We start from the raw sequence: 14,000 nt of genomic DNA on the forward strand, positions 1-14,000 counted from the left end.
TATTACAAAGAATCCTGTGGCATTTAGCAAAACCTGAACTTTAGAGCCCTCTTTCCTTCTGCAGATGCTGGTCTTAAGCGCTTAGCTACCGAACGTTCCAGGCAGATGTGTCTGTCTCTGACTGCTGAAGAGTTCTCAAGGTTGATACACCCATTTCTCCAGCCAAGGCAATGCTGGTTCATGATGTGCCAGTAATGCAGGGATCTGCGTGAGCAGGCAGAGCTTTTTGAGCAGCTGCAAAGCGAGGCACATGCTCTGAATGAGTAATTTGCTTCCTCTTACCAACAGGATTTTAGAGCAGATAAAGAGCGTAGTCAATCTGCAATACTTTGAAAGCAAAAGCCCCATACTGATGGCAGTGGTGCAAAATTCTCTGTGCCAAAATGATTTCCTGTTGAGGCTGTAGATCAAAATGTTGTGCAATAGTCATTATTGATTTATGGAATTCTATTTGTTGCCTTCTGCTCATTATCACACAGAAGATATTATTGTCAAGTGTGAGCTTTTCTTTTTTCTCCAAATTGAATCCATAATAAGAATGTACTTCCCATCTCAGTCACATGTACAACTAAAGAAGTCTCTAAAGGCACACACTGAATTCTCATTTAATATTATTGAATTCTATTTCATTAAAAATTTCATTTTGTAATTAATGAGGGGATAAAATATCACAATTTTAACAGCACTATAGAAGTCACTGCTTGTTAAGTAGCTCACCAAAAACAAATAAAAACTAAGGTTTTGTTTCATTGGGTGAGTCCCAAACGTGTTTAAATTCAAAAACAGTGGAGTGTCGACTCTGAAACAGTCATTCTGTGGTATATGATGTTGACGATCTATGGAGATAGGGAAATTCCACCATGGCTACCGCCAGCAGCCTTAGTTTCACAATAATTGGGTCAAGTTTATAATTATTTTACATGGGATGCTTGTGTTCTCCTTTTGTGGCTGATGAGATAGTTGATGAATTCAAATGGTCTTTCATGGCTGGTAAAGATAGCTGATGTTTTTATTCCCCTTTTGTGTGAAAAGCAGAGACAGGCGTTTCAGTCAACTGCAGCACATTAGGATGAAAGGGTCTAGTGATTCCCAGGTCCATCTCCAGGCTGTTGGAATGAGCTTTTGATTTAAATAGAGAAAGAATTGGGTCGTGGCCAGGAGGTATGAGTAATTAAATAGTCCTGGTCAAGGTGTGAGCCCACCCATCCATACCTGAGCTGTAGCACTGCAAGGTTGTCCTTGGGCGTCATCCACTGAGGAGACCGGCTGCTCTAAAAGGATCTGCTCCAGAGAACAGGCTCTGACTGCAGTCAGTTGTTTTCGTCGTGGGACGGTGTGTCCTGTAGGCTCTCTGTTGCCTGGGAGTAAATTTGGTCACTTCTCTCGAGTCTGGCAGTCCCTGGACTGTAAGGCATTTTAAGAAGAAAGGTTAAGGACAGTGACTCGTTTCTGTACCTTCAGCCTTGAAGAAAGATAAAGTGGTTCAGGTAGGTAGAGTCAAGCAGGAATCTTAGCCAAAGTAGAAGTAGAATGTAATGGAGTAAAGAAGAAAAGACACATGTTTAAGCCTAAATGTGGGGATATTACCAATGGCTATAGAGTTCTTAATCTCATAGCTAAAAGAATTTTGAAGTGGAATTAGAAACTAAGGTCAAGGTCAATCTCAATTGTTGCAAAAGCTGCTTGTTTGTTTCCTGGCTGCCTGGCTGCCCAGACCCCCAAAATAATCACACAGAGATTGTATTAATTAAGTCACTGCTTGGCCCATTAGCTCTAGCTTCTTATTGGCTAACTCTTACATCTTAATTTAACCCATTTCTATTAATCTGTGTATCACCACGAGACTGTAGCTTACTGGGAAAAATTCTGGTGTCTGTCTCCTGCAGGGCTACATGGCTTCTCCCTGACTCTGCCCTTCTTTCCCCCAGCATTCAGCTTAATTTTCCCCACCTAATTAAGTTCTGCCCTGCTATTGGTCCAAAGCAGTTTCTTTATTCACCAATGATATTCACAGCATACAGAGGGGAATCCCACATCATCTCCCCTTTTCTGTTTAAATGGGAGTGCTGGGATTAAAGGCGTGTGTCACCAGCTACCCAACCCTGTCATGCATCTCATGTGAAATCACCACTCAGAAGTCTCTCACGAAGTTCAAAGGCAGCTTCTATTCTCACCTGGACATGGAGCTGCTGTTTTGACCTTACAGAGATGGAGTCCATCCTTCTTGCACTTCATGACCATATCACAGAGTGCATGCCCTATGACCAGCTCCTCCGGTCACTGCTTTCTCTGACTCAGATGCTAGGCCTTCGCCTTTTTAAGGAGGAATCGCCAAGTCAGTGTATGTCAGGCCTGCTCCTGTTTATTTGACAATGAACTTCTGGATTTAGGAGAATGTGGCATTTAGAACCCCAAATACAAATATCTTGCTGTGATTCTAATAATCATTTCTATATTAAAAACTTCACACAGCGTTATACCTGCTGCCAGTACAAGGTCATACACAGAAAGGGAAGGTTAGAGCCTACATCCATACCCAACACAACTCCAGACTTGGCAGCAGACTGTAGTCCATTGCATTATGATGTCTATATCAGTCTAATCAAATATCATGAATGGATTATTTTCAAATAGCAGTGGACATGTAAATGTGAATTCCTAAAAGTAGATTTTTCACAGTTTAGGCTCTTGTTAGTTTGTTGTATTAAGGCTATTGTTTTAACAAATGACATAAAACTGAATGAAAATATCAGACTGGGTTATGTGATGAAACTGTAATGTTTTGCTTACACTAAGTTAGGATATAAATGGTAATTCACACTGTGTTTATCAGTAAACTCCTTATAACTTCTAAAGACCCATCTTATATCAGATATGTACTGATAATTGTAATAACATTGTGTAAGGTACCATGACACATGCTACTTAAGATAGATAAAATTTGCTTTGTATAGCTTCTCAGAGAGCCAAGTACACAAATAATTACAATTTTGAAAGTGCATTACGAGGTAAGGCCAGAATAGTAACAGAACTTAGAACATTTAGGGGGGTATATAATAAAGTTGGCATTTGAATTCATTTTAAAAGGTAGGTTGAATTTAGCAATCTCAGAGGTGACTGGAGAGTTTAAAATGAAGTTGGGTGTAATGCTGTATGTTGTACGTAGCACTTAGGAGATTGAAGCAAGTTCATAACCAGCCTGGGCTACATAGTGAGACCCTGTCTCACCACCCAGCCGTAACCAATAGAAGTATTAGAATGAAACAGAAAAAAAAAAAGATAAAATGTGGTTGTTAGCAGAAGGTAGTCTTCAAAATTCTAATTATATACTTAAAGGTTATATGTTCGATCTTAAAGGGCCTAATCTAATATATAATTTTATATGTTAATCAGTAGCATGAAACAGAATATTGTGCCATAATCAGAGTGACTTTTTAGAAATAGTAACTGTGTGTGTTGGTTCTATGGGAAATGAAAATTGGGGTTAAGTTGTAGGGAGGGAATGATAGAGAAAATTGAAATATGAGATAATATTAAAGTACAGCAACTGTGTCAGGTTTGGGTGTGAAAGAGTGATAGATCTATGATATGAACACCAAAAAATGTATGTCGTCAGTGGAACTTGCTGACCATTTATATGTGAGAACCAGGGGAGAGGAATGAGCTAACAATAACTCCATTTTTTCATTAGTATGTTTGTGAATGATGAGACCTCAATAGATATAGGGAAATAAGAAACTCTTATTCAGGAGATTAGATTAGATATATGGGTGGGTGGGTGGGCGGATGGATGGATGGATGGATGGATGGATGGATGGATGGGTGAATGGAGCATGCAAGTTAAAGGTTCTGACAGATACAAAGAAAGCTATTTGAAATATCTGCAGAGCAGGAGAGGAACTGAAAACGTTTTGAAGAGTCATAATTGGAGCATGACAGTGATTCTGACCACTTAGTTTATGGGTGAAAGGGAACCATCTCACTCCTCTCCTAGTATAGATGTAGGAATAAGAATCTACTACTCATAATATGAAATTCCAGAAAGCGTGTGAGGCAGTGGCTAGCACTACAGCAGAGAGCGTTTCAAGACAGCTTGGGTCTGGAGATGATGCAGTAGTTCAGAGTACTGGCTGCTCTTGCAGAAAACCTGAGTTAAGGTCTCAGCATCAACATGGGCCATCTGTAACTCCAGTTAGGGGATCCAGTGCCTTCCTCTGGCCCCCATAGCCACAACACACATTGCTGCATATACACAGGAACAAACACTTACATAAAACAAAAATATACATCTTTAAAATTTAAAATATAAATGCATATCTTTTAATCATATAAATTATAAGGAACAACAGGAAAGGTGAAGCTTAAGAGAGAAATCTCCCTATACATTAATTTTCTTTTACCTAATCAAACAACTCGAAAGTAGAACCTGAATTTTGTCATGAAGCAAAAGTTTGAGGGTAGTGAAACAGGACTTTCCGTTCTCAAGGTTAGCACCTGATGCATAACTTCTGTATTTTAATGTTGACAGCTTCTTCCCTGTGATTCTCTAGAAGCAGATGAAGTGGGAAAACTTAAACAAGAGAGAGATGCTGCTCGGGAGGAACTGCATGCGCTTAAGGTGAGCACGTCCTCGGCTTCCTTACATTTCCTTGTAAAAAGACGTCATCCTATATTGGATTCTGAAGTATTGCTGCTCATTTTGTGTTTAATCACAGTATGTTCGTTTCAAACAGGACCAAGTCATTTGTTTAATTGTCTTCAGAGAGCAGAGCCATCCTTTAGTTCCCCTCTCACTTTTTCTCACTTTGTGATAGTGCATAAGATCCGATGTGCACAGCAGGTTTTCCTCTCATGTCTGACCCGGTTCCTCTTCTTCCTTCTCTTCTCTCACATTGGTGGTAACAGCAGGTATAGCTGAGGAGCCAGCTAAGAAAGCTGTGACAATTTTGAATCCTCTGATGTTTGTCGGAAATACATTTTTTTTTCCAGGTGCAGGGCCATGTCTGTGGGATGATGTGTTTTGCTAATGCAATTTGAAACTGTGTTTCAGGAGAGAACACATCACATATGCTCCAAACGCACAATAATATTGTGATTTGCTCTCTATAGTAGCGTGCTGTTCTTAATGGAATATTGGGTTTAAGTTAAATTCTGACTTTCACAGGAAGTCATTGTATATTCCAAGAGAAGCAACATAATTACACTATGATCACTTTACCATAATAATATGTATTTTAATTTCTCTAAATTTTATCACCATTAGATTTAATGACATATTTTGAGTTTTATTTTAATGTCAATATTAATTACTAGAATTTTAATTTAAAACTGTGCAAGTTACACTCATGTAACATTTAAACAAGGGCCCATGAGGAGCCATTCAATCAAGATCACCTTTAAAGTTCATGAACTGTAATTGAACATATTTAGTGTTGTAAAACCTGAAGTCCCCGAATAAAAAAGACTCTGCTCTCAATTTCCTCTACACTACGTCTTTTTTTCTGAGACCCAGTCTTTTCTAAAGTTTCATAAGGTCTGGAGGGATGTCTCAGTTTTTAAGAATGCCTGTTTTTATACAGAGAATCTGGGTTCTATTCCTGACACCCACATCATGATTCACAACCATCCATAACTCCAGTGCCAGGGGATCCAGTGCCCTCTTTTGACCTCTGTGGGCACCAAACAAACATCTAGTACACAGATATACATGCAGGCCCAACACTCATATGAATAAAATAAAATGAATATATTTATTTTAAAACTTAAAGATTATATAAATAGTATATCAATAAATATTTGCTTGAGATAATGTTTGTATTTTCAGTTATTATAGCTGTTGCACTACAGGTATCTACATGCACACATACACTGTGACACACACACACGGACACGGACACACAGAGCTGCAGAGCTTGTTAAGTGAGGATCGTAGAGTAGAAATGGCCTGCTGCTACCCGTCATCGTCCTTCGACAGCTTTAGCCTCTGTGCTCACCTGAGATGCAATAATCTCAGAGTACATACTTGATTTAATTTTAGGTTCAAAGATGACAATACTTACCATTATGTCATATTCAACTATATATTTCATATTGCAGCTATAATAGTAATATCCTTTTTGTGAGTTAATTGTTCGAAAATGAGCTAAAATTACATTAGGAAACCAGTCTTTCTTTGGTATGATTAGAGCTTTTTTATGTCCAATTCAGAATAATAAGGCCCTTTGTCTGGTAGCTCTTTGGTAATGATAGCTGTCAACCAAAATTTAGTTCCTTTTTACCAATTTCAGTACTGACTGATTTCTTTTGGATCTCAGATTTTGATATCATATAACATTAAGGTAATAACGTTTTTACTACAGTTATACTTAGATGACTACTAGTGAATATTATCTGAAACCAGAAAAATAACCAGGAACTGCATTAGGAGATTTTATCAATTTGATGTTTAGGGAATAAACTTTGAAACAGAGGACTAGAAATTGTACTTTGTGTCAAAATGACATGCTATTAATTCAGTGCTTTTTAAACACAGGAGAAATTACTTGAATCAGAGAAACATAGGCAACAGCTAACAGAAGAGCTACAGACTGTGAAACAGGTAAGTCCTTGTGGGAGTAGGGTGTGGGTGGGGATGGTGGGTCCATGGAGGAGGTACATGAGCCTACCCAAGCTTTTAAAACAACATGCTTCCTCATATCTCAGGATTTGCTGCTGAGAATACCCAGAACTCTTAAGAATGAGCATTTGGAGTTTATACCCACTAGAGTCCTGCTCTGGTACTCAAACAAGATTTTACAACTCTGCTATGGCTTCCATGGACCATAACGACCAGTCTTGTTGCTTTTCTGTTCTCTTTTCCTTTTGTTTTTGTTTTCTCTTTCTTTTGTTCAAGATTTTAGTAAAGACAAACCCAACAAGCCCTCCTCTCCCAAACTGCACCAGAGAGCATTGTTACAGTTAGTTGTTGATAATAAATGATTAAGAATTTGCTTTCACTGTCTGTAGTCTTCACAAAATTGGAAGTAGATTAGAAGAAGACAAATAGTAGAAGCACAAACACTGGATACACTCTGAGCAAGAATTCAGGGTTAATAGAACCCTGTTAGAGATCAGGGGTGGTTGCTTGATTCAGAATCCCCCTCACGCTGCCTTCATAGAAAGCATTAACTTGGCCAAGAAAACAAACCTACCCACACTGACTCATATCCTTAATACGACAGTAACAGAAACCAGAATACGCCTCCAAAAGTACATCAAAGTAAGTCCTAAGGATGGCCTGCCACTGAACCAAGGCTGGCTACACCAGAGAAGGCATTAAGGACTCTGAAAGGAGTAGGGAGAAACAAGAATTGATAAAATAGAGGTGAAATCAGCCCCAGAAAGAAAAGGTGTCATAATTAATGTCCAAATCCTGAACATCGGTCAGGTCTTGATGGCTCTCGGCACCAGGATTCAGAAGAGTATGCACACAGAAGGAGCAGCCACTGAGAGCCATTGCTTCTGGGGAAGAATCAGGTGAATTAGAGTTAACAGAATATCTTGGACCAGTCAGTGATTGGGAAAGTGTTGGCAGAGACTGCTTGTTCATTTCCCAGCTGCCCTGACCCAAGATAATCACAGAAACTATATTAATTGCAATATTCTTTGGCCAATCACTTAAGAATTGCTTAAGAATTGCTAGCTAGTGCTTATATCTTAAATTAACCCATTCCCATTATTTTACATTTTACCACAAGGCTCGTGGTTTACCAGTACGGGTACCAGCGCATGGGTGTCTTTCCCCTCTAGCCACTACATGGCATCTCCCTGGCTCCGCCTACTCTCTCCTCCTCTATCTGCTTGGAATTCCGCTTTGCCCTGTTCTGCACTGCAATAGGTCCAACGCAGTTTCTTTATTAATCAGTGGTATTCACAGCATACAGAGGGGAATCCCACAGCAAGAAAGAAAACCCAAGAACAAAAGGAAAGGTCTTACAGAAAGAGAAGACATACCAATCCGCCCACTTCTCACCCTGAGACCATCGGTTATATAGCCCATAATGCACCTATGCAGAAGAGGGTGCTCTCGACCTAAGACCTTTCTATAAAATTATTTCTAAAGCAGAAAAAAAAATTCTGAATCCTTACTAAACTGCAAAAGTTCACGTGACTTAAAGCTTCCGTGCTGTGAAATGCACAGAGCAATTGCATAACAAAGTGGTAGACATTTATATTCGGGTGCGCTGGGAACACGACAGGAAATTGTATGATTTCTTGAAGAAATCAGTCAGAAAAAGAAAACGCTAAAATTGAGAGTTCTTCAGCCAAACTTTCCAGAATTAGAATTGTAGCATTGAATGAACAGCCACTCAGAGGGCCCAGAACCTCCCACCCTCACCATGTGTACATTCCAGGAAGATGACAGATTTCAGGACTGAGAGGTAAGTTCAGTTACGCCTGGAGCAACGTCACGAAGTAAGAAAGTGCTAGAGTTGACAAAGCCATACCATGAGGAGCTGCCTGACAAGGGCTTCTGTGCCCACATCTGGAAGAACCAGGACATGAGGCACTAGTCATGGTCGTAAATGATGCACCGTGGAATGATAATAACTCCCAAGTCCGTACCATGTATAATTAGATTAGCTAATGGATGGGCAGAGAGGAGCACTCTGGCTCATGGTGATTGCGGAGTGCTGACTGGAAACAGCAGCACCACTGCTAGATTTGGAAAGAAGCATTTTGAATGTTTCAGTAAGGATTGAATTAGGGGCAAATTAAGATGCTAAATTTAGGAGGAAATTTTAATGAACAAGATATCTACATAGTTATGTGGTTTAAAAGTAACTCTCCAAACCACTGCTAATTATAAGGGAGAAATAGTAATTATGCAGTGGAAAATTGAGAAAACAGTTTCATGCTAAAAGTTGTCCTCACCAAAGAAGAAGTCATTTTCACTCCAAATGTGATATCCCGAAAAGGACACAGTGTCACCTGTGTGCTATTCTGACTGAGCGCATCGCCTAGGTCTAAACTTGGGGCACACCTGGGAAGGTGCGTGTATGTGTGTCGTATTCTTCAGAACCCTCCCTCCCAACCTGATAAAAAAGCTGCACATGAAGAGGAGTTAAGAGACAGGAAATCTAAATAAATAGCTGCTCCTAGGCTGGATCCTATACTGGAGTGGGGGGAATAAGAAGGACATTACTGGGTGCTGTGACAATCTGGACTGTAGAAGGTCGATCAGACTCATGAAAGAGCTAAACAGAACCTGGAACTCTTAAATGGAGTAGAGTTACCTATCTTTATTAGGAATTCTGTTGTGCTTAAGGATAAAGGGCTATGATATATAAAATTTACTACACATGGTTAAAAAACTATATGCATGCATATATGTTACATACACATACATACACATGCTGAATATAGAGGAGACTGAAAACATCCAGTATTCTTGCAACAGCTTTTATATATCCATGCTTTATAAGAATACCTTGTATCTCATTCAGGAACATATTGGCCAAAGGCTAAATCTAGTATGTTTGGTAAATCTGGGTGGAGGATATAGGAACATTCTTATTATTATTCTTTCTTTTTCTTTAAATTTTATTTATTTTATGTATGTGAGTGTTGGCTCGCATGTACATATTGTACCACATGTGTACCTGTTTTCGGAGGCCAGAAGAAGCTGTGGATTCCATAGATCTGAATTATGGGTGGTTGTGAGGCACCATGTGGGTGATGGAAACCAAACCTAGGTCCTCTGCGAGAGCAGCAAATGTTCTTAACCACTGAGCCATCTCTCCAGCCCCTCCTAATGCTATTTCTTATACCTATGAAAAAACCTTAAGACCTATGTAGTTCAGGCATGTTTTCAGCCTTCCTCTGTAGCCTGATCCAGCCTCAAACTAATGACAATTCTTCTGCCTCAGCATCCAAAATACTAGAATTGCAGTTCAACTTTTTTTGTTTTAGATTTTAATTAAAGTATGTGAGGCGGTGCACATGTGCATGCCTGTGTGCACATGCGTGTATGGTGTCTGAGTGCATATGGAGATTGTCAGGCCTGGCCATGGACATCCTTACCCTCTGGGCCACTTAACTGGCCCCTTTGAAGCTTTTTTCCTTTTGTGTTTTCAGTACCTGTATCTTCAGTATGCTTTAGATTTCAGTGTTTCTTTGTGTTCTGAAAGTGGGATTTATGAATCTTCCTATTTAAGTTTTATGTATAAAGTAAATTGAGGAATGTTCTCACTATGTTTAATTAAAGCTTTCTGCTTTTCTAAATTCTTGGGGTATATTAGTTGTTAAGTACCAAGTATTTTTGATGTAATCATTACATTAAGACTGACAAATCCAAGAAAGAAAAGAAGGGAGAAAGGAAAGAAAGAATCAACAGTTGTACTGTCTTTTCCAGCAATGCCTACCCTTTCCACATGAGGCCTTCCTGTATTTATTTTTCGGAAATGATTATTTTTCCATTATACAAAAAATTCAGATGTTTATCAATAAGTCATCTGTATCAAAACGGGAATGAGATAGAGATGAAAGTGTGCCGAGTCAAGATTCCTACTCTCCTGTGATGATGGTGAATGCGCAGAAGTGTAAGTGTGGAAGATAAGAGCCCACTGGATGAGTGTCAATTTTAGACCCCCACCCTTTCTCCATCTTAGCTGACCTCCATCAGGCTACTTTGCCTTCCTAGACCTGCGTTTGATGATAGGATTCTTCCCAAGAATTTCATCAGAATTGAGTGAGTGTAAATCTACACAGTCCGCTGTGTATCACCTACAGTAAGCACTCAGTGCTAACATGACTGTTAGAAATAACAGAAGTATTAAAAGATGAATGCAATTTGTTTTAGCCTTTTAATTTAGAGGGAAAATAAAATTCTAGCTGAGGGATTAGAGAACTTCTCATAGATGGGGTAGGGTATCAAGTGGGCTTATAACAGTGTGAACATTGTTTCCTGCCAGGGAGAAGCATGTCTGTAGGGCCAGAGGCCATTTGTATATTTAATTTTCACTGTGTTTATATCTTTGTGTCTGATTACGTGATAATGACGTCATCCTGTAACTGATCCCAAGAGCTTCTGACTTGACATGTGTTCATTTTTGTCAGCTGATCCTTGGCAAACAGCAGTGAAGTATTCTTCTAGCATCAACACCATAATCAGTCAATAGAAGCATGGAGATACAGAGAGCAGGAAGTGACGTTTAAGTTAAAATTTTGAGTCCGAATCATGCAGGCAGTTGAATATTTACCTACAAGTTCAACCATCACCTGCCCCCAATGGTGTTTGACAAATGAGAAAAGGGGGCATTTCACTCCAACCGTAATCTGATTACATTCTTTCTTACTTGCATCCAACTTGTTGACCCTACAGAATTTGGGGTCAGCTGAATTTCTTTTAACTGAATGTTTATAATTACAGTATTTACCACTCTCTACCACTGCCTTCTCTGGTCCAAGCTCATCTTCCTGATATTGTCAGCTTCCTTCCTGATATTGCTTTACCCCTGAATAATCTAGATTGAACACTTAACTATAAATATCCCTTTAAAAACTTAACAGAAGGGTCTGGAGAGATGGCTCAGTGGTTAAAAGTACTGACTGCTATTCTAGACAGTTCAGGTTCAATTCCCAGCACCCAGATGTCAGCTAATAACTGTCTATAACCCGAGACCTGACACCCTCACACAGATATACATGCAGGAGAAACACCAATGCACATAAAATAAAAATAAGTAAATTATTTTTTTAAAAATCAGAAAACTCTATAGGATTTATTGTCATATCTAGTAAAAGCTCAAAATCCGGCGAATAGATGTCGAAGCTGACCTGATGCCCAGCATGATCTGCCATCTTGTCCTCAGTCTTATCCCCAGTCTTACACACTACCTGCCCCAACTGATTTCTGTTATGTTCTCACCTCTACTCCACTGAGTTTCTCCATCCCTTCTATTCCACTTTCTCCAGTCCCTAGGTCTTCCTGTACCGCCACCTACATGTGGGTGGGAGGATTTTGAGTAGTGCTAACCTATTCTGCTCCCCTTTTACAATGTACTTGTTAGGTTTTCCTTCTTCGCGTTGTCTCCTGAGTAGAGAGTTTTTCTTGGGGACAGCTGCCACAGAATAGGTATTTGGCTGTTTGGGAAAGTGAAGAAGGGAAGAAGGAAAAATGAGAGATGAATTTGACACCAGATTAGGAAGTACTTGAAGAATAAATAAAAGATTGTTCTTTTGCAATAATCTTTTATTTACTTAACTAATTTTATTTATTAACTAATTATTTTAAAATAATTAATTGAAAGTTCTCTGAATTTTTACATTAATAACACCGTTCAATAGAAATATAGAAGCCAGTTACAGACAGTTAAATTTTGTACTAGCAGAAAGAAACAATAAAATTAAATAAAAGAAATCTATTCCATTTAAAATATTTTGGCATGCAACAATATTAAAATTTTATTAATGAGATATTTTATGTATTTGCACTTTATTTTTATAACAGTATTACTTTTGCACTTTTAAAACATCTTTATTATATTAAATTTTTATTGGAAATACTGAATCTGCATTTAATATAATAAAATTTATGTGAAAACAGATTCATATGCTCAGATTTTTCTAAACATACTTTAAAAGTCTCTTAGAATTAAATCCCAAAGTTTCTTAATATTTGTATCCATGTTCACAAAACTAAGTTTTTTAGAATAATTTATCTTTTCATAACTACATCTGCTTAACTATTCAGTCATTCTTTTCAACTCAGTAATATAGCTTCATTTTTCCAGGGAAATTACACATACTGGTCATAGCTCTAAACAGTATCAGCTACAAAACATATTTTGATCATTTTTGCTTTGCAGCCAATTGGTATAATGTTTATCAATAACTAGGTTTTACCTGTTAATACATATAAGGAAAATATAAACTAGTTACGATTGTTTGTATCGTTACAAATTTCATTGGCAGTTTCCTACTGTTTTACATTCAGAAGTCAGATTTCCCGTTTGTCAGTTTCATGTGAATTAGTTCATTCGTATGCAGTGTGATATTGATGAGAACATGTAACTCACACGGCCTTTTTGTTGTTGTTGATTGCTAGATGATGGACTAAAACTGTGCCATCGCAGCTTTGTACACTGAGCATCAGAAAGCTAAGCACAGGTTTTTGGGTTTCCTACCATATGTATCTATCTTATGGTGTCATAAAACAATAAACTCTTGTTTTGAAAACATCAATAAATTCAATGTCTTGTTCTAACAAAGCTAGGATACCATCTGGTGTAATAAAAACTTGTTTCTCTTTATCTAGCAGAATTTTTTCTTTAAAATATCTATTCTAAACATTTCAACTTTTTTGGCTAAAAATTAACATTTCATCAAAATTTGGAAGTTCTTTGAAATACGTGCTCAGATATTTCTCCTGTTACCATGGAAAAGTAGTTGATTTACACATTTTAAATCTATTGATCGCTGGTGTTGTTAGAAAGTTTCTAGGGTATGTGGGAATTTGCGACTTAATTAAAGGACTTTATATGTTCAAAGTACTTTTTCTGTCTTTATCATAACTGGAATTACCAGCTTACTTTAATAAAAAATGGCTTCCTTTCTGCACCAACCGACTCCGATACGCAGCTGCCAGGATTGCAAATGTGGGGCATTTACTCTGCACTAATAGCTAATTTCAGTCATTCTTTGCTGACTGTCAAAAGAAAACTTGCCAGCAAGTTCATTGTACACTTCAAAAGTGTGTTTCACTATTCCTCAGTTTTTATATATCGCAAAAATATTATACTCCTAATATCTTTGTAAAATCACCCTGCTCAATCTCTTTCTCTGTCTTGGTCATATTGCTAGTTAGTTTATTCTTTATCAGTAGAATATCCTAATTTTATTCTTCTTAATATTTTGATGTATTTTTGACAATATCCTATGTGTATATAATGTATTCTGATCATTTCCACCCCTAACTCCCACTCCATCTCCTCCCTTACCCTTTACACTTCCCCATTCCA

At 38.1% G+C, this 14,000-nt stretch overlaps 1 protein-coding gene across 3 annotated transcripts in view; it reads left to right on the forward strand.

The window, feature by feature from the left end:
* Positions 1-14,000, forward strand: part of Stxbp4 (syntaxin binding protein 4) — a 153,221-nt gene that overhangs the window by 49,664 nt on the left and 89,557 nt on the right. For 2 of the 3 annotated variants that reach the window (XM_075991116.1, XM_075991117.1), the window contains 2 exons: positions 4,529-4,618; positions 6,533-6,598. In XM_075991116.1, the coding sequence (XP_075847231.1) occupies positions 4,529-4,618; positions 6,533-6,598 (156 nt within the window). Of the gene's footprint in view, positions 1-4,528; positions 4,619-6,532; positions 6,599-6,702; positions 6,864-14,000 lie in introns of those variants that run through there. The other variant, XM_075991118.1, reaches the window with a different exon arrangement.

This window comes from Microtus pennsylvanicus, chromosome 11 (genome assembly GCF_037038515.1).
Source record: "Microtus pennsylvanicus isolate mMicPen1 chromosome 11, mMicPen1.hap1, whole genome shotgun sequence".
Lineage (NCBI taxonomy): Eukaryota > Metazoa > Chordata > Mammalia > Rodentia > Cricetidae > Microtus > Microtus pennsylvanicus.